The sequence below is a fragment of the Taudactylus pleione genome, unplaced genomic scaffold, assembly GCF_031769625.1.
Source record: "Taudactylus pleione unplaced genomic scaffold, aTauple2 ptg000203l, whole genome shotgun sequence".
In the NCBI taxonomy this organism is placed as follows: domain Eukaryota; kingdom Metazoa; phylum Chordata; class Amphibia; order Anura; family Myobatrachidae; genus Taudactylus; species Taudactylus pleione.
The window spans coordinates 15,524-41,219 of NW_028284605.1; the positions used below are offsets into that span (position 1 = coordinate 15,524).

The following is a 25,696-nucleotide window of genomic DNA, read 5'->3' on the forward strand; positions in this document are numbered from 1 at the left end:
CAAAAGAGGGAAGGATGAGGAATGTGTTACAGAAAGTGACCTCTCCCACAGTGAGGAAAAAGGAGGTTATTACTACTGTGATTCCCCATTTTCAAGGGATGTCAACATACCTACTGATATTGAACAAAGAAGAGAATTGTTTTCTCCTGAGCTATTAGGGAGAGATAATGAGAGTGAAGATACCAATGAGTCCTCAATGGTGACACTCTATGAACTTTCTCCGTTAGAAGCGCCTTAGTTGGAATTACAGGATTCAGGGAGTCTGGGTGAAGAATCCTTTGAAACTGAAAATGATTTAGGGAAAGTAGAGACCTTTCTACGACCAAAGAGGAATGTTAGGCCTCCGATGATGTTAACCTATGACACTTTAGGACAACCCGTTGAAGTACCCCGCATAATCCATCCCAATATAGTCTTTTCGTGGCCTTACTTTGGGTGGATGAGGGAAATGTAGGGTGGAGATAGAATGTACAGTAAATGGGTATAAGAGGAAAAAAAATAGTACTGTAAAAGGGGCATAGTTACAATACATGAAGTTGTTGATGCACTCACAAGATTCTTTTCAAATTCCTTGTTTGTGCATCAGGGGGAGAGTGTAACACCCTTTAATAAGTATGAGAAAGAGGGATAATCCATATAGGGTGTAAAATATGTAAAATAAAACAGAACTATATGTGTGTATATTACATCTTTAAGATAGTATTGTATCTGTATGTGTTTAATATGACTGTGTATAATTATTATATGTACAGTGTGAAGGGGTGAAACATGGCCCCAGTGAAAGTGATTTACTGCACCTCATACACTGCATGGAGGGATAGTTCTAGAAAGAGCACATGGACAGGTCAGCAAGGTTATAAATGCCACTGCAGCAGCAGTAACTGCCAGTCTAGTAACTGCCAGTCTCCTGATCCCCCTACAGTGCTGACTGACCTGATCACCTCCATGCTGTCTGGCTTAAGAGCTGAGATGACAGCAGAGATGGAGTAACAGGCTCAGTCAGGCCAGTGTGAGCAGAGCAGCATCTGCACTAAGCTGACAGCATCAGCGTCAGATCGGAGGAGTAGCCGCAGCAGCATCTGGCCACTGAGATAGTGGAGTTCAGGCAGGGAGCTGTGTGACGCAGGAGCTCAGTACAGCTGAAGGAAGGCAGGAGGCGGAGGCAGCTGCTAGAGATTTGCCTGAGTGACATAAGGAGTCAGCTGGGAGCAGCTATACGCGGAGGTGGTGAGCCCAGTTAATAACAAACACTAAGGAGTCACTCTTATAAAACTTTTATAATAGCCAAATGGAGAGAAGTGCTGGGGGAGAGATTGGATTAATTTAGACCTGCAGTGATTGCATTTACAGAGATATTACCTTCTGGATTAGATTACCATTATTACACTAACTAATCCCTGGGGCCATGAGACATCCTTAAAAAGCAGACTGTAGTAGCAATATTACTGAGGTTCTGTTTTCAAAAGAAAATAACTTTAAAAGGTGATTCGCTACAATAGTTGCCAATATTAAACGGGATTCTGGACTTGAGACAGGAGAAGCACATTTACTGTACTAAAGGCACCCGTCCTCAGGATATGATATAAAACACTACCCGGAACATATAGCAAACTAAATACTGCTCAGTCTAAGCGAACTATAGCAGCGGACATCCTTCTGTTAAATACAAATTGGGATTACTCCCTGATGCAGGACTAAAGGCACGCCACAGGCTGCCTATTGTGTGATAGACTCATTCATAGACTTTTCTAAATAATTTCATATGTGATGTTTTTCAGTGTTTGTATGTAATAATATACAGGCTATTTATCCTGTTAGCTATTTGCTAGGTATAATATAAATTACTATATTAATAATAAGAGTATGGTTGATTGTATTAAAACCACTATTCTAATATATTTGCAACATAAACATGTGTTATTCAATATGTTAGTAGTACGAAACCTTTAAAACTCTGTTTGAAAGTTATCACAAAATATAGAAAAGAAACTTGTACTGTGGTGTTATTTACTTAATAATCCTTAGGTGAGATATTTCAAAGAGTGAATTCAGTGGAGAAGAATTATACAGATAGCAGGTAAATGATGTTTCTATGTAACGCAACACTAATTTAGTAATTAGGTGGGTTTTGCCCAAGTGGACCCATACTACATTATAACAGTAAATAGCTTGGGTGGAGGCACTAAACTTAACCAATCTGCAGTCACAAACAGGGTTACAACTGGTTTGCAGACTGTCCCTTACTCCCTGCTTGACTCGTGAGACCTCGGGCTCACAGACAGAGAGAATGCAGAGAAGGGAGAAAGTCCAACAGCAGTCAGCATGGTAACTATATAGGTGTAATGGGCTGTTGGGGATTCAGCGAGGAGCGCTCGCTCTGAATCAGGGCCCACCTCCATTAATATGGAGCGTCCTCCTGGATGCTCGTATAGCTTGGGTCACCACCCACAGCATATACGAGCGTGCAGGATGATGGTCGCGATTGTCTTGACCATCGCCACTGCGAGCAACAGCCTGCGGTTGAGGTTTTCAACCGCAAGGCCAGGAGTGATTTTGGCTCTATCAGAGCCAAAATCACTCCCACTGACATCTCTAGTGATGTCAGTGGGGCCGGCTTCAGGCGGTAGGCGTTCCCTTGGGAATGCCTCCGTCTGGCAGGCACACCCCCGGCACGCCCACCAAAGGGGGCGTGCTGTCAGTCAACATCGACAGCACGCCCCCTTTGATGAGACACTCCGAGCGAAGGAAAGTCCCTCCGTCGTGCGCATGCGCAGTGCAGACCATTGACGCACTTGCGAGCGGACAGCCGCTCGCGAGTGGGTCTGAATGAGGGCCATAGATTGTAAGCTCCACTGGGGCAGGGACTGATGTGAATGGACACAAATTATCTCTGTAAAGCGCTGAGGAATATGTGGGCACTATATAAAATAACTGGTAATGTAATATGCTAGCTTTTTGATAAGGCTGTATATGTTGTTAATTATACATAGAAAAAAAATTCTAAATCATACATAAAAGGCTTGATATAGGATACAGCATCATGGTCGGTTGGGTGTGCCATTTGCTATGCATAGGATAGTACTGGTACATGTAGATGCTATGGCTAATGGGTTTGATAGGAAACACTGTGCACCAGCAGGACTTGCTGTCTGAGCATATAAAGTATATTACTATTTGTGTTATGTGAACTGTGGGCACTATTGTTTGGCATAATGTGAACTGTGAGCGCTATTATTTGGCATAATGTGAATTTTATTAGCCACTGTTTTGTATAATATGAATGGGGGCAGTACTTTTTGATATAATATGAACTATGGGCACTACTATGTGGCATAATGTGAATTGTGGGTAGATGAACGTCCTCCTCAATGCTGCCGTATTGCGGCGATCTCTTTTCAAGTGGGAATGGCCACACTACTGTGCACCTGATGATGCCTGTCGCTGGAACTGGGATCACCAATTACCAATGTCTAGTTTGGACCTGGATGCAGATTCAACACCCAGTATATGCCTATGCCTAGCTGTCCAATTTTGCAGCAGATCTCAGATCTGCATCTAGTAAAACAATCTACTGAAAGGATTGTGTCACCATACACACTCTTCCAACCTTTGGTAGACCAGCTGCCACTCACAGCCAAGGGCGTAGCTACACTAGGTGCAGAGAATGGGGCTGCTGTGGGGCTCAGGCCCTGCACCGAGCTACACTGCCATCTCCTAACCATAGGCTTTTCTATTCTCACCAGAGTGCTGCTGCAGGGCATCACAATCAAAATGTATAAACTGCAAAATAATTTGTACTGGGGGGGCCCTTTGGAAATTTTGCTATGGAGACCCCATAGGTTTTGCAACGGCCCTGGGTCAACCCGTCAAAATGCATTATTTTGTCTTTCTGCTGGAGTAACTACCAGTTTCCTCTCTAGAACTCTGTATAATATTAGAAGAAGAAATCAATGTTTTCAGTCTTCCATTTTATTTCAGTTAATTGAAGGGTACTAATTAGCAATTAAACGGGTTATGCTAGAAGTATATGAGAGTTGCTGTCTTACATGCTTAATGAAGAAGAAGCAACTCAGTACAATGGTAAACAGTGAACGCTAGAACGTAGGTCAGGTGGATTGGGGTTACTAATGCGTGTCAAACAATAGTGTCTTGCCGTGGAGCTTGAAAACCTATTTTATAACTATATAAGCAAATAAGTATCATTGATGTTAATGGCAAGCAGCCCGCATCCAGCAAGGAGGCCAAACATTTCCAAATCATATTGTCACAGATGCTAATAAGACTTTATGGGTAATTGTGCTTAGCATTTGTTAAAATAATCCTGACTGCTCCATTATTCCCAACAACACAGTTCTAGGATACTTAACAATAATTGTAGGCTTACTGAGGAATCAACTAAATATCGTACATACTGTCCTAACGTCACATAAGTAATCACGGGGCTGTAGCAGGGCTATAATGTGCAATGTGCCCACCCCGCCTGCTGATCATGTGATGTCATGACATCACATCAGGGGAGCAGGGCTGTGGGATTATGAAGACGAGGAGTGCCAGGAGCTTCCTAACTAACGGTGCTGCTCCCTAGACGCCGAGTCCTGAGCAGCACCACCGCGTGCAGATACCTAGTTATGGCTTTGGGTCATCATATTTTATAATACCATGATTAAAGCTGCATTATAATGCAGCCTCCACCCCACAGCCTTGACACTGCTCCATGCATCCATTTTTTCCCAAAGTCACAAATGTATCTATTGTTACTAAATTACTAACATGCAGTGGTTATTTTCAGTGATATATTGACAGAAGTGGGGTGAGAATTTAAATAGTTTCTACTATGTACAATAGTGATGTTAATCTAAAGTATAATGATAATGTCAGCAATACCAGATATCAGAGGAGTCTATGACAATGTAATGGCGTAGGCTGCAGGCTGGTGGATTTTATAGAGGTCATGGAAAACTTTGAATGACTTCTTATGTTTTACATTGACTAACAATTATAAATGATCAGGGTAATCCAATTAGCCCAGCTGGGAGGTTCAATTAGCGGCATTTACCCCCCACCCATCCCCACGCGCTAATCCGCAGAGGTGAACTTTTCTTCGCAGCTTCAGGATCTGCGAGGAAAAGTCCACGCGAAAAGGCACCTGCGGGGGGGGGGGTTGGGTTGTCGCGCAGAGAAAACCCATTGAATGCGCACATTACCCGGAATCAATGGGTTAGCGCACGTTAAGCCCTTTATTTTGCAAGGAAAATGCTATTTAATTGAATAGCATTTCCCCACGCTGCACGGCTAATCCAATTTCCCCCAAATCATCCAACACTTTAAATATGGTTACTCATTAAATATCATTTGCAGGAGTGACATTACTAGTATATTCTACAGGATATGTTACATATATCCCTGTCATTATACAGTACCATGGGAAAGTATTCTGTCTCGAACACATTTTTTTACATTTTGTATCTGCAGATTCTAAATTTGAAATAGATTAAAGGAGATTTTTGGCACAGATCAGAGTGCTGAGAACAATGTCAGAATATTAATATTCCAAAACCTTTTCACAAGTTAGTAAAAAAGGAAAAAGACAAATGTATTCAATTGAAAAAAGTGCTCATTCCCCCATTGTAATGGCTATCTCAAATTTGCAGAGGTTACCTCTTATAACAGATGGTTTATAGACCCCACCAACGTAAGAAATGAGTGGACTCTCAGTGAGGTCCTACAACATGGTAGTGATGGGGAAAAAAACAACTTTCAAATGAAAGCACAAGAGCCTTTCAAACAAGTCATTGATGATTATACAGAAGCACAAACCTGGGGATAGAAAAACAAAACCATTATAAAGGCAGTGGAGCTCATTGCAGTCCATTGTACAGATGTGGAAGAAGTCACGCTGCTAGGCCCTGCTGTGAACCATAGTTGCACAACAAGTAGGGCACATATTATAGAAGCTACTGAAAGTCAACTGATTGGGTTTAATGGAAGAAAAATGAAGACTTGATTTCTGGTTTTGTGGGAAGGTGGTGCTGTCTGGTGAGCAACAGCGCCAGCTATTGGCTTTTAGCTTAGGAGAATTTTTACTCTATGAATTAGCCTGAGAATACTGAGCCCACTGCCCACTTCCTGTGGCTAGCCAATCACCTGCATCCTGGTATATAATTCTTGCATTTAGTTGCACATACTGTCAAATTTTTATACTTCTCAACCTTGACACAGCATTTCTTTGACTGGCTATTTGACTTCTTGTGTACGATCTTATCTATAACTGAAGGCCAACCCAACTCTCTGACCCTTGCTTCTGCTACAGATAATGTTAATTATCTGTCTCCAGCATTAACTGCAAATCATGCTATTGTCTTGACCACTATTGTGACCCTTTTTTCTAATCACTACACGCCAGTGGAATCCTTACATCTGATGAACTTGTGAGGATTTAACAGACCTGTATCTCAAAGCAACACCATACCTGCCACCAATTGCAACATCAGGGGAGCTACAGAAGTCAGTAGTTGTAATGAAAGATAGGCCAGCAATCCCCAAGGCTTTCTAGAAAACAGACCTTCTTGTGAGGGCTGCAAACAATAAGTTCTGGCTTAAGAACAACATATTCTTTTCTGCAATGAGAATACATTTCAGTGGCAGAAGTGGTAATCTTGTAGGAAGATTTTAGGGTAGTTCAGAGGCAAGCGTGCTATTTTAGCTATGGAATTTTGGATGATCATCCAGTGATCTTATTGGAGAACACTGCTTTCCTTGTTATCTTATATAGCAGTGTTATTTATCATTTTGAATTCAATATAGTCACTGATATTAGAAAAACATGAAAGATATGTGGATCCTAAGGTAATATCATGGGGATCATTATGACCTTCTGCAGTATTGCATGCCATTCTCTTGAAGGTCTTTTTGTTGGATGACCATCTTGGGAACAATAAATGGTGGTGAAATATTCTTTTACCATTTGTGCATTTCCTGCCAGACAATGGACTGAAGTTTTTAGCAGTGGTTTATAACTTGTTCAAGGCTAATGGATAACGACTGTTTTAAAGTTCTTTTTATAATAGGTGATTGACAGTGACAATAAAAATTATATTATTTATACTGTAGGTTCCTTGAAAGGCTCACCTACTAGTCATCTTATTGATTGGTACATCAATACATTGATGAAAACATTACAGAAATAATAAAAGCACCATGCCTACCTGCACACTCTGGAGCCCGACTGCTCCAGAAAGGTCGTGTTGCATTTAGACATGTTAGCACATGGGGACCACGCAGCTTGTAGCCTGTATTGCAGTAGAAATAGGCTTCTCCTCCTGGATGCAGGCTGGTAACAGATACATCCCCATAGGCAGGTCTCTGTGGGAATCCACAGCTCAGGAGATAGGCTACAAAGAGATAAGTCATAAATATATACTATAATTTAATGTTTTCATAATTTATGAATTGATTATACATCTTATTCTATGTCTGCTACAATAGTGCTCGTATAATGGTCCCAGCCCCCCCCCCCCCGTTCCATCATGACCCCCCTGCCATGCTTACTCCAGTTGCCGGTCCTCCTTTCCTAGGTATGTCCTACCTCGCACTTGCAGTGGGAGCCATTGGGGCACACGCCCAGCCATCCACTGTGCGCGCATTGAGGGTACGGGGCAGACCTTACACAATTATTATATAGCAGTGGCGTAACTAGGGTATTTGGAGCCCAGGGCAAATTATGGGAGAGACGTCATGACGTCTCTCCCATTACCCACTGCTGGAGCCGGAAGGTGGAGCTCATGAGTGAGCTCCAGCCCGGCTCTTGCAGTGGGCACTGCAGCAGTCAATGAGAGTCTGTCTGACTCTCATTGGCTGCTGGTTAACACACACATCGCCGCGCGGCGGTGATGTGTGTGCAGCAGCAGCCAGTGAGAGTCTGTCTGACTCTCATTGGCTGCTGGTTAAAACACACATCGATGCCGCGCTAACGGCGATGTATGTGTTAAACTGCACAGCCTGAGCCTGCCTCCCACCCTCCTCCTGTAGCTATTGGTTAAGTCCTCAGGAGGAGGGAAGGGGCTTGGCTGTGCAGCACAGGACCGGTGCTGGGTGCAGGGAAGCCTAGCGCCGGTCCTGTGTAAGTGTGTAGCGCTGACCGCACACACTGCTGTTGGGGCTACACTGCCTAACTAGGAGGGGATGGGCCAGACCGTGGCCAGCGGTGCCCCCCCTCACGCCGCCTGTCCTACGGCGCTCAGGGCACGTGCCCTGCTCGCCCTGCCCTAGTTACACTGCTGTTATATAGGTTATTATTATTATTGCTATTATTATATTGTGGCTGCAAGTGGTTGCTTGGTAAGCTTTTTTTTAATGCTTTTGCATTTTGAGATTAGTGACAGTTGCAGTGTATTACTGTCACACAAGGGAAATGCCAAAACTGCAGATAGAGATTATAACTTAATTATCAGTAAATAGTATCTACCCTGGAAAAAAGGTTGTATAATGACTTAAATAAATATTATTCTAAATAGATACATTTTTATTTATTACAGTAAATGTATTTTTGGTAGCGTTTACATGGTCTGCACACTTGCCATACCTTCATCTTCGTAAAATGCCATTCTAAAACTGGGTACACACTAAACGATGTGTGTACCCAGCGATGCAACACACGAGCCAGCTGCTGACTGGCTGACATATTGAGTGGTCCTTACACACTGGGCGTTCCGGTGCCCAAGCGCCCGATATGCCACCCCCCCTGCATAGCGCAGTATGGGATCGTCAGCTGCATCACCTGATCTTACATGCTGCATAGAAGATCAGGCAATGAGGCTGACGACCCCACAGGAGCACGCACTACATGATATAGTGCATACACACTACACATATTTAAACGATTTGTTGTCCTGATGTGTCGGAATCGGACAAATCATTAAAGATATCGTGTAGTGTGTAAGGGCCTTTAATGCTGAACCTAACAACTTTATTAAAAAATTTTTTTTTATCTTTGATAATGACAGGCTATACTTGGGAGTGTGGCTGTATCTCTTTTGGGCATAGCATAGATACTGTAGTTGTGTGAATGCCAATCAGGTCTGCTTACAGCCTAGTCTGGGAGTGCCCGGGGTGCTCTGCAACACCTGGACCATTGCGACCATCGGGCTTGCGACAAGACCCTTGTGGTAGGGTCTCGTTTCCGCAAGCCCCAGCGAGCTTCCTGCTCTAATAGAGCAGGAAGCTCAACTACTGACATCACGAGTGATGTCAGTAGGGCCACCCTCAAACGGCAGGAACGCCTCAGTTTGACCAGCCTACACCTACAAAACGGGGCAAGCTGTCGATCAACATCGACAGCCGCCCCGTTTTGTTCCGAGCCCCGGAGTGAGTGATTTCTCGCTTGCTCCAGGGCTTGCGTACGCGGCATGTGCGCACTGCCCGGCCAAGGAGCACTTGCGAGCGGGTCTGAATCAGGCCCAGTGTCCAGCAGATTTAGGGCCTGATTCAGACCCACTCGCGAGCGGCTGTCCGCTCGCAAGTGGGTCGATGTTATGGACTGAGCATGCGCACGACGGAGGGAGCTCCGTCGTGCGCATGCGCCAGACGCGGCGAGCGAAGGAAAGTCCTTCGCTCGTTGTGTCCGATCAAAGGGGGCGTGTTGTCAATGTTGATTGACAGCACGCCCCCTTTGGTGGGCGTGCCGGGGGCGTGCCTCCCTGACGGGGGCGTTCCCACGGGAACGCCTCCCGTCAGAAGCCGGCCCACTGACATCACTAGTGATGTCAGTGGGAGTGATTTTGGCTCTGATAGAGCCAAAATCACTCCGGAGCTTGCGGTTGAAAACCTCAACCGCAGGCTCCGGCTCGCAATTTCGATGGTCGCGATGGTCACGACCATCGCGGCCATCACAATGCACGCTCGTATAGCCTGTGGGTGGTGACCCACAGCTATACGAGCGTCCAGGAGGACGCTCCATTTTCATGGAGCCAGGCCCTCATTCAGAGCGTGCGCTCTGCTCAGAGCGTACGGCTCTGAATGAGGGCCTTAGAGCCTGTGCATCACAGTTTGAGTTAAAGTGATTGATCTGTCATGTCACTGTCTCAGTTCATTAAGCAGCCATTTACTGTGTATTGTAAGTAACATATATTATCCATCTAGCATGGACAGTAATTTGCTCATGTGTAATTATTTTGGGGTAATACATAGCCGACTTGTGCTCTCTCAGTCACTTTAACACTGCACAGCCCTGGCATGGTTATAGCGTATGGATTTTACAGGTAAAGGCCGGGGTGTAAGTAGCAATGAGGATTATAAGGTATGTGTAGCTCAGACTGAGGTTCTCCTGCCTGAATCGGAGTGATGAATTATCTGAAATAAAGTTATAATGTCCCATCTCCATCTTGCAATGGATTTCCTGAACCGGGAGTTTGGCACCACTCATTAACTCACAGCTTGATAAATTAGCCGTGCTGCTTTCCTAATGGGACCCATAAAATATTTCCTCTGTGTCTGTGGCACTTGCCTGCAAAGCACAACAGATAGCGAGAAGGGAGAGATCTCACAGGGGGATTAGCGGAGGAAGAAGGAGTAAATGCCGAGCTTTATTCACACTCTAATCTGTGCACAGTAATATATCTCTCTTTATTATATCTGCAGAGTGTGCTAAACAAAGTTGGAATAGAAATTTGAAACAAACAAACACATATACCTGTAATTAGGATGATACATAGCATTAGAGCATCACAATACATTTATAGAATGTGGCTACATCTGTGGCACAGGAACAAGCTCAATAACTCTTGTATAGGGAATAAGCGGTACACCTGTTCTCAGCACATGCACCAATCGCACAGCTTCTGCCATAATATACTAATTCATTATACCTTATTCCTTGTGTTCCATTATATAATATACTAGGGATGTGCAGGCTCGGTTCTACTCGGTCCCTATAATATACATATTGGAGAGCGGCCTAAGTAGGGCCCTAAAGTTCCATTTAAATACAGACAAGGGTCAGAAAGGAAGGATACTTTCGTGTGTGGAAGGCCATGAAATGGATTATAAAGGTACCATTTATCAGGGCCGTAACTAGGGTAGTGCGACCAGTGCCATGGCACAGGGCACCGCAGGGCAGGGGGTGCTGTTCGGGCCTGTCACTTTTCCTGTTTATTATCATTCTCACGTGTAGCTTCCTCTTCTTTTACCCCCAGCATCTCCTGGTCTCCTCTATCTCTTCCCTGGCCCTTCCCCATGAGGCCATGACCCTTTTTCAGGTGCACTATCTTATGTTTCTATTTAAAAAATGGGGAGGGGGGGCGCCAATACTCTCTCTGGCACAGGGCACCAAAAGTCTAGTTACAGCTCTGCCATTTATGTTGGCAATACATGTGATAGGCACTGTAATTAAATATATAAATTGTTTAAGGGCGAAACCGGTAGGTTCGTGGCTTGGCGTTTGAGATCGTGGTCGGAAGCAAGCTCCCGGAGAGCCGCTTGGAGACATCCAGGTCAGCGGCCGGTGATTCCCTTGTTCCTTCGTTTATTGCTGTATATTCTCTCTCTCTCTCTCTCTCTCTCTCTCTCTCTCTCTCTCTCTCTCTCTCTCTCTCTCTCTCTCTCTCCTATCTTGCGGTGCACATGGGCATCAGGATCCAGAGAGGCCCTGTGCCACATACCCTGCACCAAGAGCATGCCTATCTGGTGCTGGCAAATAGATTCCCCCTCCACTGCAGCACCATCTTCCCAGTAACATCTTCAAAAAGAAAGTTCCGCACAATGAAAACCCAGACTGAGCCAGAGCCTTTGTGATCTTGTTTACATGTGCCATGTTCCCAAATATCCCTGAGAAGATGGCGCAGAGGAGGGGGGCACCCACTTGCCCACATCTGGTAGGATGTGGAGGGGAGGGAGGAGGGCCTTTTGCTCAGAAGAGAAGGGCCTGTTGCCCCCTCAAGTGTTAATATGCCCCTGTAGTGTAGTATGTTGTTAAAAAGGTTTATTGACCAAACGTTAAAAAATGCATTTGTACTTTAAAGCAGGTGAATCTTTTTTATCCCATTTCAAGGACAAAGATCCGCTACTACACTTTGCTTCTAATTACCTAATACACCTATATTTTATATAAAATGACTGAGAACATAGCTGTGTTCTTGCTTTTCCACTGAATTGTTCCCTTAATCACTGGTGTCTTAAGTGTTATTAAGTAAAACAAAACTGTAACAAATAAACAATACCTACTGCAGTGTAACACGTATTAAGGTAGCTGTTGTACCAAATTAGCTCAATAGATGGCAGTAGGGGACAATGGTCTGCACCAGTGGAGTGAATGGAAGTTGTAGTTCTGAAAACTCTTTTTGTCTATTTATATTGGTACCATTTGATCTGACGGACAGTATAAAACTCCTTAAAGCTTGTACCAAAATACATTTCATTAGTCTTAAGTGTATAACCAGTTATATTCCTGCAGGAAACTAGCTCAATGGTGGTTGTAAGACATCAGACATTTACCATAAACTAACTACATCTTTTGAGAAATTAACTGGCTGGTATCCCATTTTGGGGGATACCCGCAAATATTTAATATCGCCCCAATGTATGGTGGTCCCTCCATTTTTGAAAGCAGCGGCAACTGCTGTAGGTTTCTATGGGGGATGCCAGTCTGTTTGATTTACCAAGATCTGGAATGCTAAGCATGCCAAAGTATGCCCCCCCGCAGCCTATGGGCTACACTTAGTAAAATTTGCAGTTGCGAGGCTGATCTTTCTCGTTAATTGTCTGCTGATCCACTCTGTCAGTCCCTCCATTGGCTACCGGTCTTCCACCATACTCAATAATACTTACACTCACCCTTAAAGCTATTAACTAAACCACACCAACATACATCTCTTCACTTATCTCAAAATATCTTCCAACCCGACATCTCCGCTCTGCACAAGATCTGCGTCTTACACATTACTTGTTCCCATGTACAGTTACAGGACTTTTTTCGGGCTGCACCCACCCTGTGGAATGCCCTCCCACGCACAATAAAACTTTCCGCTAGTCTCCAAACATTCAAGCGTTCCCTGAAAACTCACCTCTTCAGACAAGCTTATCAGATTCCAGGACCGCCTACATAACCTTCATAGCTTCCAAATCTAACTCCCTTCTTATAGTATAAACATCACATTTTCTCTTTCTTCAATTTCACATCCTACTAACCCTAGGCCAACTTTCCAGTGTGACTGGATCATACAGCTCACCAAGAACATCTGCAATCGGGCTGGACCAATTTGCAATATGTAGCAACTATCCTAGTGTATCAACACCTATTTCCCTATAGATTGTAAGCTTGTAAGCAGGGCCCTCTTACCTTTATGTCTGTCTCTTACAACCCAGTTTTGTTCTATTAATGTTGTTGCAAATTGTAAAGCGCAACAGAGTATGCTGCGCTATATAAGAAACTGTTAATAAATAATAATAATAAGTAAAATTTACTGAGTTTCTCCAGAACCCTCCCCAGCAATGGTCACCATGCATACATGGTCAGTAGACAGCATATGCACAGGAGTCCTGGCGCAGGAGTAAAGAAACTGGAGCCCAGGCCGAGATTTTCAGTTGGCGCTACCCCCTTCATACACCATCTGCCACCAAGGCCCTAAGCTGAGTACACTCGAGATGATATTTTGGATGATTTATCGCTTTGGGATGAATCTGAATGACAAATCGTCCACATCACCCAGTGTGTATGCACTATTGCGTGCTCCTGCGCATCTTTCATCGCATCTTCAGACCTGCCCGCAGTGCAGGACAATCTGAATATCTTGGAGCCGACACCATGGTTCTAGATGCGACGTGGGAACAATATATCGGCTGGTCATGCACCAGATTGTGCAGTGTGTTACGGACCGCACAATTTATATCCTGCCATCGCTGAGTACACACATCGTCTAGTGTACTCCTTCTAAAATCCTGGGGATGCTTAATATTTGCAGTGGCACACTATAGGCCCTTCATAAATTTCAGCTCCAGGCCTATGTAAACCTTTATCTGGCACTGCCCCTAACCCTCCCCCTCCCGAAGCCTAACCCAATCCCTCCATTCCCACAGCCTAACCCTCCGCTGCCAGATCATGCAGAAGGTCAACACATCACATTCAACATTATGACAATAGGAGAACATTTGTCCATAATTTGCTCTATACATTTATATGGTTAATATATAACAATTACATGTTAGTGTATGTCAACATTCAAATGTATTTTTCTTTCTTACTCTGCTTTTCCACTGCATCTTTGTTGAAACAAAAAATATTGTTTCCTGTCCCCTCAATCAAAACAGGGAAATAAACATCTCAACAGCTCTTGAAAAGGTTTTTGATAAGGGTCTAAAAGCACAGATAGCAAAGATCATTATTACTTTAAAATGCGGAGTGCCTAATGGTCTATCCTTAAAGCTAGCAGTAATGACTGACCATAGAGAACTGTGTGTGAAACATAAATCTGTTCACAAAATATCTCTACAAGCCAAACACTTATGCTCTGCAGTCTGCAATATCTTTCCACCCCCTGTCCATTCTAAAGTTATCCAAGATAGAGAAGCTGTACCCACTTCCTGCCCAGTTTTAATCAAGAGGTTTAAGCAACTAGACTAATGGTCAGATATTGTTTATTAAGTACCTCTAAGTGTATCTCTTCAGTAACTATTTCTCATTCTACTGATACTGGATTCCATTTACCAAGCAGAGCAATGGGAAATAGGAACAGTAGAGAATGTTCACCGCTAGAGTATTGCAGCTAGTACTGGATTACTGACAAGAAAAGGCAGCAGCCTTGGGCACTAGGGTACCCCAGTTGTTCTTGGCGAATTAGTGAAAAATTAGTAGAGGTGCTGGGAGCACATGTTGTCAAAGTTAGGGACGTGCAGTCAGGGCAGGCAATACTCAGACTGCAGAGTTTTCACTATAAAAATGTTGATAATAATACAAAGAAGATATTTATAACTTATAACTATCTTCTTTGTATTATTCTGTCCGTTTTTATAGGCAAAAATCACCAAAATTGCAGCACTCCCTGAAAATACAGGGAGAGACGAGAGATGAGGCAGTAAGAGCCAGGCCCGGCGACAGGGGGGTACAAGGGGAACACTTGTACCAGGCCCTGAGACTCCCAAGGGGCCACATGCATGTCCCCCCCATCCCTTGCCTCTGCCGCTGGCCTGCTGCTGTTAACGCCGGGCATACGAAGAAAAAGCCGAGAAGCCGGGGCCGGCAGCCCGGCGCAGTGCGTGTGATGTCATGCTACTGGAACAGAAAGAGGAGCCAGAGCCGGGCCAGAGCTCACTACCCGTGAAGAAGAACAGAACAGCACAGCAGGCAAGTGTTGGCTAGGCTGGGCTAGAGAGACACGGGCAGATGGTGCAGGGGTGCAGATGAAGGGGGGGCTAGGGTGGAGCTGAAGGAATGAGGCTGGGACACACTGGGACTGGGAAATGAGACTGGGCCCGGGTGAAGCATGGGCTGGGAAGTCATAGAGGGGCTGGGGAATGATTAAACAGAGGGACAGAAAGGCTGGGGGATAATTAGGCTGGGAACATACACAGAGGCTGGGGGATGATTAAACTGACATAAAGAAGGGCTGGGACACGATTAAACTGACAGAAAGGGCTGGGGGATGATTAAGGTGAGAGACAGAGGGGATGGGGGATTATCAAACTGAGAGACGGAGGGGCTGGAGTATGATTAAGCTGAGAGACGGAGGGGCTGGAGTATGATTAAGCTGAGAGATGGAGGGGCTGGAGTATGATTAAGCTGAGAGACGGAGGGGCTGGAGTATGATTAAGCTGAGAGATGGAGGGGCTGGGGTATGATTAAGCTGAGAGACGGAGGGGCTGGGGGATGATAAAACTGAGACAGAGGGGCTGGGGGATGATTAAGCTGGGAGACAGAGGGGAGATGAGTGGATGACTGGAGATGGAGAGACATGGATGAGGCTGTAGCGACGCTGGCTAGGATGAGGCTGGTACAACACAGGTGAGGATAAGGCTGAGAGACATGGGATGAGCCAATGGCTGACCTACATATATGTACTAGGAGGGGATAGGGGGCTCCCAAAAAATGAGTGTGCAGGGCCCCAGAATTTCTGTTGCCCTCCTGGTAAGAGCTCTGCTTTACCTCTGATAGCTCAGATACTGCCTGGAGCTGGGGGCTGGGTCACAAAGCAGCTAATAAAAAGAGGAAATAAGCTAATAGAGGCATGCCTCACTGCGAGGGGATGTGCCTTGAGTTCTGATGTACACCTCTAATGATCAGGTGACCAGTCCAGGAAGTACTCAGGCATCGGAGCTCAGCAGCAGCACTGAGGAGGGAAGGAAATTGGAATATGCAGAGGAAAAACACAAAGGAGAAAAAGGTGACGAGGGTCCGCTGCTAGGGGGAGATCTGTGTGTGTGTGGGGGAAATCTTTTGTGCTCGGGGGGATCTTCTGTGCTAGTGGGAGATATGTGTAAGGGGGATCTGTGCTACAGGGAATATGTATGTGGGGGGGATCTGTGTGAGAGGGAGATCTGTGCAAGTGGGACAGGTTCATATACAGTATGTGTATGTAAATCTATCTCTGATACTAGCCGATGCCTCCCATCCATTGACCTCACTGCACATCCCTGATCATAGTCACTTACCAGACTTTTGGGATACAGATGTCATTCCCTTTTTTTTACTGGTGAAAACAGAAAGGAGCTGGAGCACAGTATAGTTTACCCATGGAGCAGTGCACTGAACTGCACTTTGGCAACAAACCAGAACTGTGAACATTCTCTGCTGAACTGAACTAAAGACACATTGGGCGGAATTCAATTGTATTCGCGGCCCGCATCTCCCGTCTAAAGTGACAAGAGCTTGCGGGCCGCTATACAATTGTCCAAGATGTTCGCGCTGATCGCGCCCATAGAGGTCAGGTTTAGCCGCGTAAAGCAGCTAAACCCGACCAAAGTGCTGGGCGCGATTGCGAAAAGTGATGTTTGGGCACCCAGGGGCTGCGAGCTGAAATGTAGCGCTCGCAGCTCATCGTGCCCGACAGGAGCAAGAATTGAATAGCTCCGTCGGGCGCGATAGCGGCTATAAAGAATTGAATTCCGCCCACTGATGGTTGTACCTGGAACCCCCTCAGTAAGCAGTACTGTACACGCTGTAAGTACAAGTTCTCACCTCATACTGTGCTAAGGGGTTTGTACTAGAGATGAGCAGTTCGGTTCTGCTGAACTTTGGGGTTTCGAGTAGAACAAATTCCTGGTTCAGGTCTTCCCACAAGTTGGATCTCGGATCTAGAAATCTGTTTTTTTTTTAAATTACATGTAAGTCCCTCCCTCGTTATTTCAGGTGCTAATTGGTCAAATTTGACTGTAAATTACTGGAAATGAATGATATCAAAACTATAAGAACAAAAACACTCTTTATTTAAAGAAATCCAAAGTCAAAACCAAAACCGTTTTACAACCAAAACATGGGGGTCTGCGCACATCTCTAATTTGTATAGTGTGGCTGATATTGGTGTTTGTGTAATAGAGACATGTGGGTAGGATATGTCAAGGTGTTGCCCATAGCAACCAATAAGATTGTAGCTATCATTTTATAGACTGTACATGACAGCTAGCTTCTCATTGGCTGCTATGAGCAACAACATGAACTCTTTAGAACAGTGGTTCTCAAACTCGGTCCTCAGGACCCCACACAGTTCACGTTTTGCAGGTCACCCAGCAGGTGCACAGGTGTTTTCATTACTCAATGACACATTTTAAAAGGTCCACAGGTGGAGCTAATTATTTCACTTGATTTAGTGTGGAGACATGGAAAACATGCACTGTTTGGGGGACCTGAGGACCAAGTTTGAGAACCTGTGCTTTAGAAGGTTTACTGAATCTCCTATTATGTAGCCAACTTTGCTTAAAAACAGTGGATTGGAGCCAAGGGCCACAAGTAACTACCACAGGTGCATTGGGGGTACAGCTGGTATGGGGCCCACAGCTAAGGTGAGTTTTTTACCATTGGACATATTATAGGAGTCCTTACAAAATGTTGCTATGTAGCCCACACAAGTTTAGTTATGCCCATGGCTGAGGCAAGTACTGAATACACAGCTTAAGTCATTATGGAGTCTAAGGGACAGATTTACAATCCTTTGGATGTACAAAGCAACTGATAATTAGTGGCTTTGCCCGATGGATTTCAAAGGGCAATAGTAATTAATGGTAAATCATGATGATTTAGAATTTATTACTATTGCCCTTTGATATCCATCCGTCCAAGCCACTGATTATCTGCAGTTTGTCATGCCTGTGGATCCGGACTAGGTGGAGTAGCTGGAATGGGGTTGATGAAGCCTGGGAAGAATTGGAGGTTTGATGTAACTCTTCTTCATACACTCTTGGGGACAGTGAGGTATGTATGAATAACGAAGAACTATAACAGGTTTCACAGGTGGGCAGTAATATATGAAGATGCTAGAGAAATCAGCTAAACAGGAACTGCCGAGCAAATACTGGGATTGAACCAGCTATTCAGGATTTGACAGATTTGAGCAGACGCTGGAATGAACCAGCTGTATAGGAACTGCCGAGCAGATACTGAAATTGAACCAGCTATACAGGATTCTCCAGGCTTCAGCAGATGCTGGGATAGATTCAGCTAATCAGGAACTGCTGAGCAGATACTGGGATAGAGCCTGTTATTCAGGGATTGGCAGATATCCACTGGAGCCAGGGAACGCTGGAGGTAGCCGCTGCACAGATAGGCTTGAGCCTGGATACTCACTGTAGAGTGATAACGCTCAAGGTCGCTCAGGAGACAACAAACCACTGGCAGCTTGGGAGCGTTCAGGAAGCGCTCTATATACCTCAGACTGTCCAGGGATTGGCTGAGAATATCATGTGATTGCAGACTGGCTTCTGGTTGGCGTCTGGCTAATTACCTGATACCAGGCTTGCCGACTTTCTGGCTGCCCCTTCCGGGAAAGAGCAGCCAGATCGGCATGACAGGGGGCGTGGCCAGCACAAGGAGGTGGGGTCGGCCAGAGTACGAGTATTTGTGGGCAGGGCCACACAATCGCGTCATTTTGGCCCCCGCCCCCACTACACAATGCCGATATTACAGGCATTGTGATGTAGGGGCGGGGCCAAAATGAAGCAATTCAGCGTGAATCGCGTCACTGCCCCCCCGCTGCGGGGGTTTCAAAGGTAATTGCGGGGGGGAATAGGAGGGGTAGGCGGCAGCTGGGAGGATTGCCTGCCTTCCCGGGTCATTGGGAGCGGCACTCGATTTTCGGGAGGCTCCCGACCAAATCGGGAGGGTAGGAAAGTATGCCTGATTATGACTGTCATGGCTGCGCCCATCTCTGATTCTGGAGGGAACTATGGCGTGGAGCACACTGTGGATATGCAGAGAGAATGGCAAGCACTAAGGACTGATAACAATACTTCCACATGAACTCTGCAGTTCAGATCCAGCACTACCAGCTGGCAACTGGACTGCAAACTGTGCTGTAATCTGCAGATCTCACAGACAGAGAGACCCTCACATGCATAATTAGCCTGGAAGGAAATCCAGCAACACAGACACATGCTGCACCATGTATGCTGAACAGATCTGTCAGGTGAACCTGGATATCCTTAGCCTGCAAGACAGACCGTGGCTGGGGAGACCTGGTCACCTCTACTTTGTGACACAGTTACGTAACTCCGATGGATAGTAAATCTACCCCAAAACTATAATACAGTTCACGGTTTCCTGGTCACCCAACAGGTGCACAGGTGCATGCATTACTGACTGACACATTTTAAAAGATCTACAGGTGGTGCTAATTATTACACTTGCGATTCTGTGATGAGACCTGGAAAACGTTCACTGTTTAGGATCCTGGTTTGAGACCCTATGCTATAATATCACCTGAGAGTCTAATATCTAAATGGTCAAAAAGGTTGTGATAATAATACTAAACAGATTCAATTATTTCGCATTATTGTACATTAGATATATCTAGTTGAACAAACCTAGGGCCTGATTCAGAGCCGTTCGCTATTTGCGGTCGTTCGTTCAAAAACAAGGGGTGGCTATTCAAATGATCCATTCGCAAATTGCAGTCTGTTCCCACCTCTAAGTCTGAACGAGCGAGCAAAACATACGCTCGTTTATTTGATAAAAACGCCCCCTGGCCGCACGCACCATACGTCATGTCCGCTATTTATTAGATTAATCGAGTACATCGTACAGCGTATGAACTGCTCGCTATTCTTGTGGTTGGTGTTTTCAACCGCTATTTTGCGAGCAGTTCTGAGTTAAAAAAAACCAAGTGACGTGGTCAATGACGCTGCTTTGTTAATTATGCACTCCCTTAAAACGCCCGTTTTGACCTTTAAGCACGCCTGCGTTCGGATCTCCACTCCCCGTTTTCAAGCACCTTCCCCTGTTACCACCCACATACGCCTCATTCTGTCACTCAAAATAGCAGGCCCTCGCTATATTGCGTACCAACGATTTTCGGCCGCACTGACTGGTTCGCGCATGCGTACTAAAAACCGTACGCATGCGCAGATGTGCGAACATCGCTCGGAACGAGCGTACTGCCGCTAGCGAGTGGCTCTGAATGAGGGCCCTAATTTGAGCCACCTCTGAGGTGCACTATTAAAATAACTCTGTAATACTTATCATGGATTTGCCTTATTACACTCTAAAGCCGGGTACACACTAGACGATATGTCGTCCGATCCCGCTATGTTGCTGACGATGAGCGCTCCAGCATGTAGTCAGTGACATCGCTTGTTGGACCTGCTTGCAGGTCCAACGGGCGATATCATCAGTGAGGATCATGCTGCTGAATGCAGCATAGCCCCTCTGTCACGCTGTCTCGCTCCCGGGATCGGAAAGTGTGTATGCACTTGCCGATGCCGGCACCCCCGCAGACCTCACTCAGGAATTGCTTACTTCAGCGCACGCTATGAGTCCTCAGGCGGCATCTGGTATTGCAGTGGCTAATTTATGCACGTCCATGCAACGAGATGCACTGGCAGGCCTGCGTTTGCCCGACCCCCCCATCACCACCCACAAACGCCACTTCCTGTCAATCACTCTGCCATGTGTCTGCTTAGCCTCTGTGATCGCAGTCCCGATTGCAGAGTCTGGTTCACGCAGGCGCACTGCGATGTATGCTCAGTGCGAATTAATCGGTCGATTGCGTGTGTATAAGCAACTGCCTTCCTTGCTGAATCAGGCCCAATGTGCTGTGCTCAGACTTCTCTTATGGTACTGAAATGTTCATTATGCCAAGTTTTCTAACCGAGATGTTTCTAGGAGATTCCCTAGTGACTATAATTGTCTGTAGGTTTGTCCCTGCTTGAGCTGTAATCTTTTCTGTTGTATGTCCTAATCTCCGAGCCTGGATAAGGCCGGGTTTTGGGAAGCAGAAGATTTGTTGAGGCTCTCTGGCACGCTTGTGAGGTCACCATGTCTGAACCCTGTACAAGACTGATAAAGCTAAAGATGTCCTAGTTTTCAGTACGGATTACACTTAACTTTCACTAAGCGACATTCATATGATGTGCAGAATCGTACATATCTATAATGTGCATGTGAGGGCAACAGCTCTCGCAGCATTGAGGAACAGTATTATAGTAATGACTATTCATGGGTATCATTATTACTGCAGAGTCGACAGTTCATGGCTGGCCAACAACCAGTAACCAGTGACTGCAAGAGTTAATTAACAATAGGCCGCCGTTATAGCCTGGCAAGTGCCAATTAAACTGATCAGTGCTTCTTCTAACCCTCATTTATTACAAGACATAAGTTAGGAGGCAGGATATCTCCCTCTGTCATTGTGATATATTGATATTTATCCAGCCAGGTTAAACACTCAATTGGTAGCAGCCAGAAGCTCAATAAATGCCATTAGTGGAAGTAACCACAGAAATGTTGTAAATCCCCGGAGGGGAAAGACAGGGAAAGGATGTATATGGCAGGGCTCTAGGCAGAACAGCACTGAGTGACAGGGGAAGGCAGAGAATGAGCCAATAAATCTAAGGACATCTGTTCATAAGTTCCTTTTAAGGTTTGAGAGATTCCAGTGGACGACTACTCCTCATCCTTGATCTCAGAGGAGTGATGCAAGCCCTGACTGTACAAGTGCTTTTTAAATAAACTGAATACTAGTCTGTTAAAGCATTTTGATTGCGGCAGATGCATTTTATTGCAGATCTATGAGGAAGTTCATTGTAGTCAGCTTAGTGGTGTATGTCAGACAGTTAACCTTTAGAAACAGTTTTCTATCAGTACTTTGCCTCATGTTCCTATAAACACTCAACACTACTTCATTGTTGCATTAGATTACATTGCTAGTCATATTCTTTTATATTTAAGAGGACAAAGACAGAACAGAGAAAGAACAGTGGAGAGTACAAATTGGAACAGGTGCAGAGGGAACATTTGGTGTTGCCCATAGCAATACAATACAAACATTATCTGTCATTTAACAAAACAATACAATGAATTGTCAATGAAATATTCCTATTAATCACCCAGACAAGTAAACAGGCAGATTCTCCTTCTTACATAACAATCTCAGATCAGTGCTGTGTACCAATTTAACATGCATATGGCTGTGGGGGGAAAAACTATTATGTAATCGCTTTGTACGAGTCAATAAAGTTCTAAGCCATCTATCTGATGGTAATCTATTAAATAGCATAGCATTTGGATGACTCTGATATTCTAGTGCAGTTTAGAAAATGAAAAGCTGGCATCTGATTGGTAGCTACATCTGAGTGGGTGCAGGTGGAAACATCACATTGTTCCTTCAGTACCAGTTTTCTTAAATTGTACTGGAGTCCCTATGTACATTTTAGGACATATAAAATAAGTTTACCTCAATTTGACTTTACTCTCTATAAAAATGTATTGTTTCGGGTAGGCATAGCCCATGACTCATGAAGTTACCTTGGACAAACAGCAGGGGCTAGCCCCTGGGGACTAGCCTGTGTGAAGTGCCGGCTCCCTCACTGTGTCAGGAGTGCTGCACGTAATGCTACATTGCAGCACCTGGCTCATGTCACTGAGGGGGAGTCGGCACTTTGGTGTCACTCCTGGACGGGTGACACACTGGGTGCTAGGTCACATCGACTCTGCCTGTGTGGGAGCCCCTCTGTGTGTGGGGGCCCCGGGGCGACATCCCTTAAACTGGCCCTTCATGAGGGTGATGAGAAGATCCTCAACAGGTAAGTGGAGCTGGGGGGGGAGAAAGGCTTGTGTTATTGATAAGTATAAGGGTAAGCTATATGAGTTTTATTATGAGGGTAAAGGCGTTAATGTAATATAGATAAGATTAATGGTTTAATGTTTTTATTGACGGTCTCAAAATGCTCTCAGTATGGTGGTCACATAAAATGCTCTTGGTATTGCATGGTCGTCACCAACATTTTCTCAGTGTCCATTGTTTGGGAGCTTCAAAAATGCTCCCGGTATTGTACGGCAGTCACAAAGATGCACTCAGTAGCTACTGTTTGGCGGTAACAAAAATGCTCTTTGGTATTGTATGATGGTCACAAAGTTGTTAAAGTTATTGCTATATTGTTTTAGTGTCATTTTTTATAATTTATGTTGTAATAAATATAAAAATAAATCTACCAATATTTTAAGAAGTCAAGTTTGCATGTGAGCGGTAGGGCGTAGGGTATAGGGAGGAGGAGGAATGATTTTGTGTATCTTGCCTAGGGTGCCTAGAAATCTTGCACCGGCCCTGCATGAGGTATTTAGAGGCTGCAAGCAGGCCATGTTTTGAAATAGTCTATACATAGCAGAGACAGTTATTTTGTGAAATGATCCAATAGGGGACAGTATTTTGGCTCAGGGGCTAGCATTGCTGCCTCATGAGGAGGTCTGTGCACTTCACGAGGAGGTATGTGTGGAGTTTGTATGTTCTATTTGCATGAGTTTCTTCTAAGTGCTCAAGTTTTCTCGCACACACAAAAGGCATACTAGTATGTTAAAAAAAAAAAAAAAAAAAAAAAAATATATATATATATATATATATCAGTGATCGCAAATACGCGCTATAGCGCCTGAAGGGATTAAGGACCGGGGACTCACCTTTAAAAAAAAAAGCCGGGTCCCTGGGGACACGCTGTGCCGCGGCCAATCCCTGTCAGGCTGTTGGGGATTGGCCGCAGCACAGCGCGTCTCCGGGGACAGCACCGCCATCTCTCCTGCAGCTGGCCGTGGCCAGCATCACTGTGTCCTCACAACCCGGTCAGACACTAGAGAGCCAACTGTTGCTCCCTTCTCTGTCTCCGTTCCCACAGCTGCTATGCGCAGGCCCACCTGGTGAGATGGTCTCCGAGGAAATAGCTGCGGTCATTCGTCTTGTGACCAGGAAGTTAATGCATGGGCTGGGCTCTGGAGTCTGACAGTGCTACTGGCGGCAGATATGTATCTGATTCCGCCGCAGCTGAGGAGGTACGTTGGTTGGCGGGGCCCGGTCTGTGGGTAGCAGCCTCCAGCTGTTATGGAGCCACAAGACTCAGCATAAGCTCACAGCTCACAGTATCTACTGTGGTGTTACAGGCCCCAGCATACTCCCCAGGTCTCTCCAAATGCTATAGGACTACAAGTCCCAGCATGCCCTCCAAATGATATAGGAATACAAGTCGTAGCATGCTCCAATGAAATAGAACTACAAGTCCTAGCCAGCATACTCTCCTGCTCTTTTCCCTCCAGGTAACTAAGCACCAGCACGTCTCCGGGACCACGGCCCAGCTGTCCGGCACGCATCAATAACAGTGCAGCTGTCATTCTAATAGGCACTGGTCATGAGACAATCGGAGCTCGCAGACCGGCAGCCAACCAGCAGTGGCTGCTGGTATGCGAGCTCCAATTGGCTCACACGCAGCGCCAAATTTGTATGACAGCAATGCTATTTTCAAGCAAGGGCTGCATTGAGTGCCTGCTGGTGCGGCTGCCTGCTGATGCGGGCGTGGGGGGCCAGGCAGCAGGTGAGGGCTGCTAGAGGGAAACAGGTAAGAGGCTTCTGGGTTACTGTGTGGCATAACATCTAAAGGCTATGCATTACTGTGTGCAGTGCTCGAAGTGGTAATTTAGAGGTGGGGGTATGGAGATTGAATCCCCCCCCTATGGGCCCCTGCTTCCATATCACCCCATTGTACTTCTACCCCCCCCCACACCCCCCTCACCCTTCTCCCTGCCTGCTCCCCTCTCTCACACCTTGCTTTTACTGATTCCCTTTCTTTTTCACCCCCTACAATAGTTAGCCTGCCTCGCTCTGTCTTCCCCTCTCTCTAGTCCCTCTCTCACACCCTCCCCTCTCTCTAATTCCCTCTTACCTGCGCTGCTGGAGTAGAGCCACCGGGATCCTCTGGTCTTCTTCACTGCAGTTTACCTGGCGCCTCTATGAGCCAATGAGAAGCTGCCATTTGGCAGCTTCTCATTGGCTGGCGGCTGCGAGCCTTGCGATTGGCTGGCAGCTGCGAGCCTCGTGATTGGCTGGCAGCCGCACAGTGCGTGGTGCTTACAGTGCAGCCGGGACCAGGTACTTTGTCCCGGCTACATGTCAGCGCCTCCGCTGCACCGATTGAGATGTGTCCCCTGCGGGACACATCTCTACACATTGCTGCCACTGTTTCAGCGCTGGGATCCCATACTGGATCTCAGCACTGGTGCATTCTCTAAAATTAAGTGGGTCCG

The 25,696-nt window shown here is 45.6% G+C and overlaps 1 protein-coding gene across 1 annotated transcript in view; it reads right to left on the bottom strand.

Annotated features, from left to right (window-relative positions):
- Positions 1 to 5,722: 5,722 nt before the first annotated feature.
- Positions 5,723 to 25,696, bottom strand: part of LOC148518028 (seizure protein 6-like) — a 597,080-nt gene continuing 577,106 nt past the window's right edge. The window contains exons 5-6 of the mRNA XM_088477790.1: positions 7,206 to 7,391; positions 5,723 to 5,817 (exon numbers count right to left, since the gene is read on the bottom strand). Coding sequence (XP_088333916.1) covers positions 5,723 to 5,817; positions 7,206 to 7,391 — 281 coding nt within the window. The remainder of the gene's footprint in view (positions 5,818 to 7,205; positions 7,392 to 25,696) is intronic.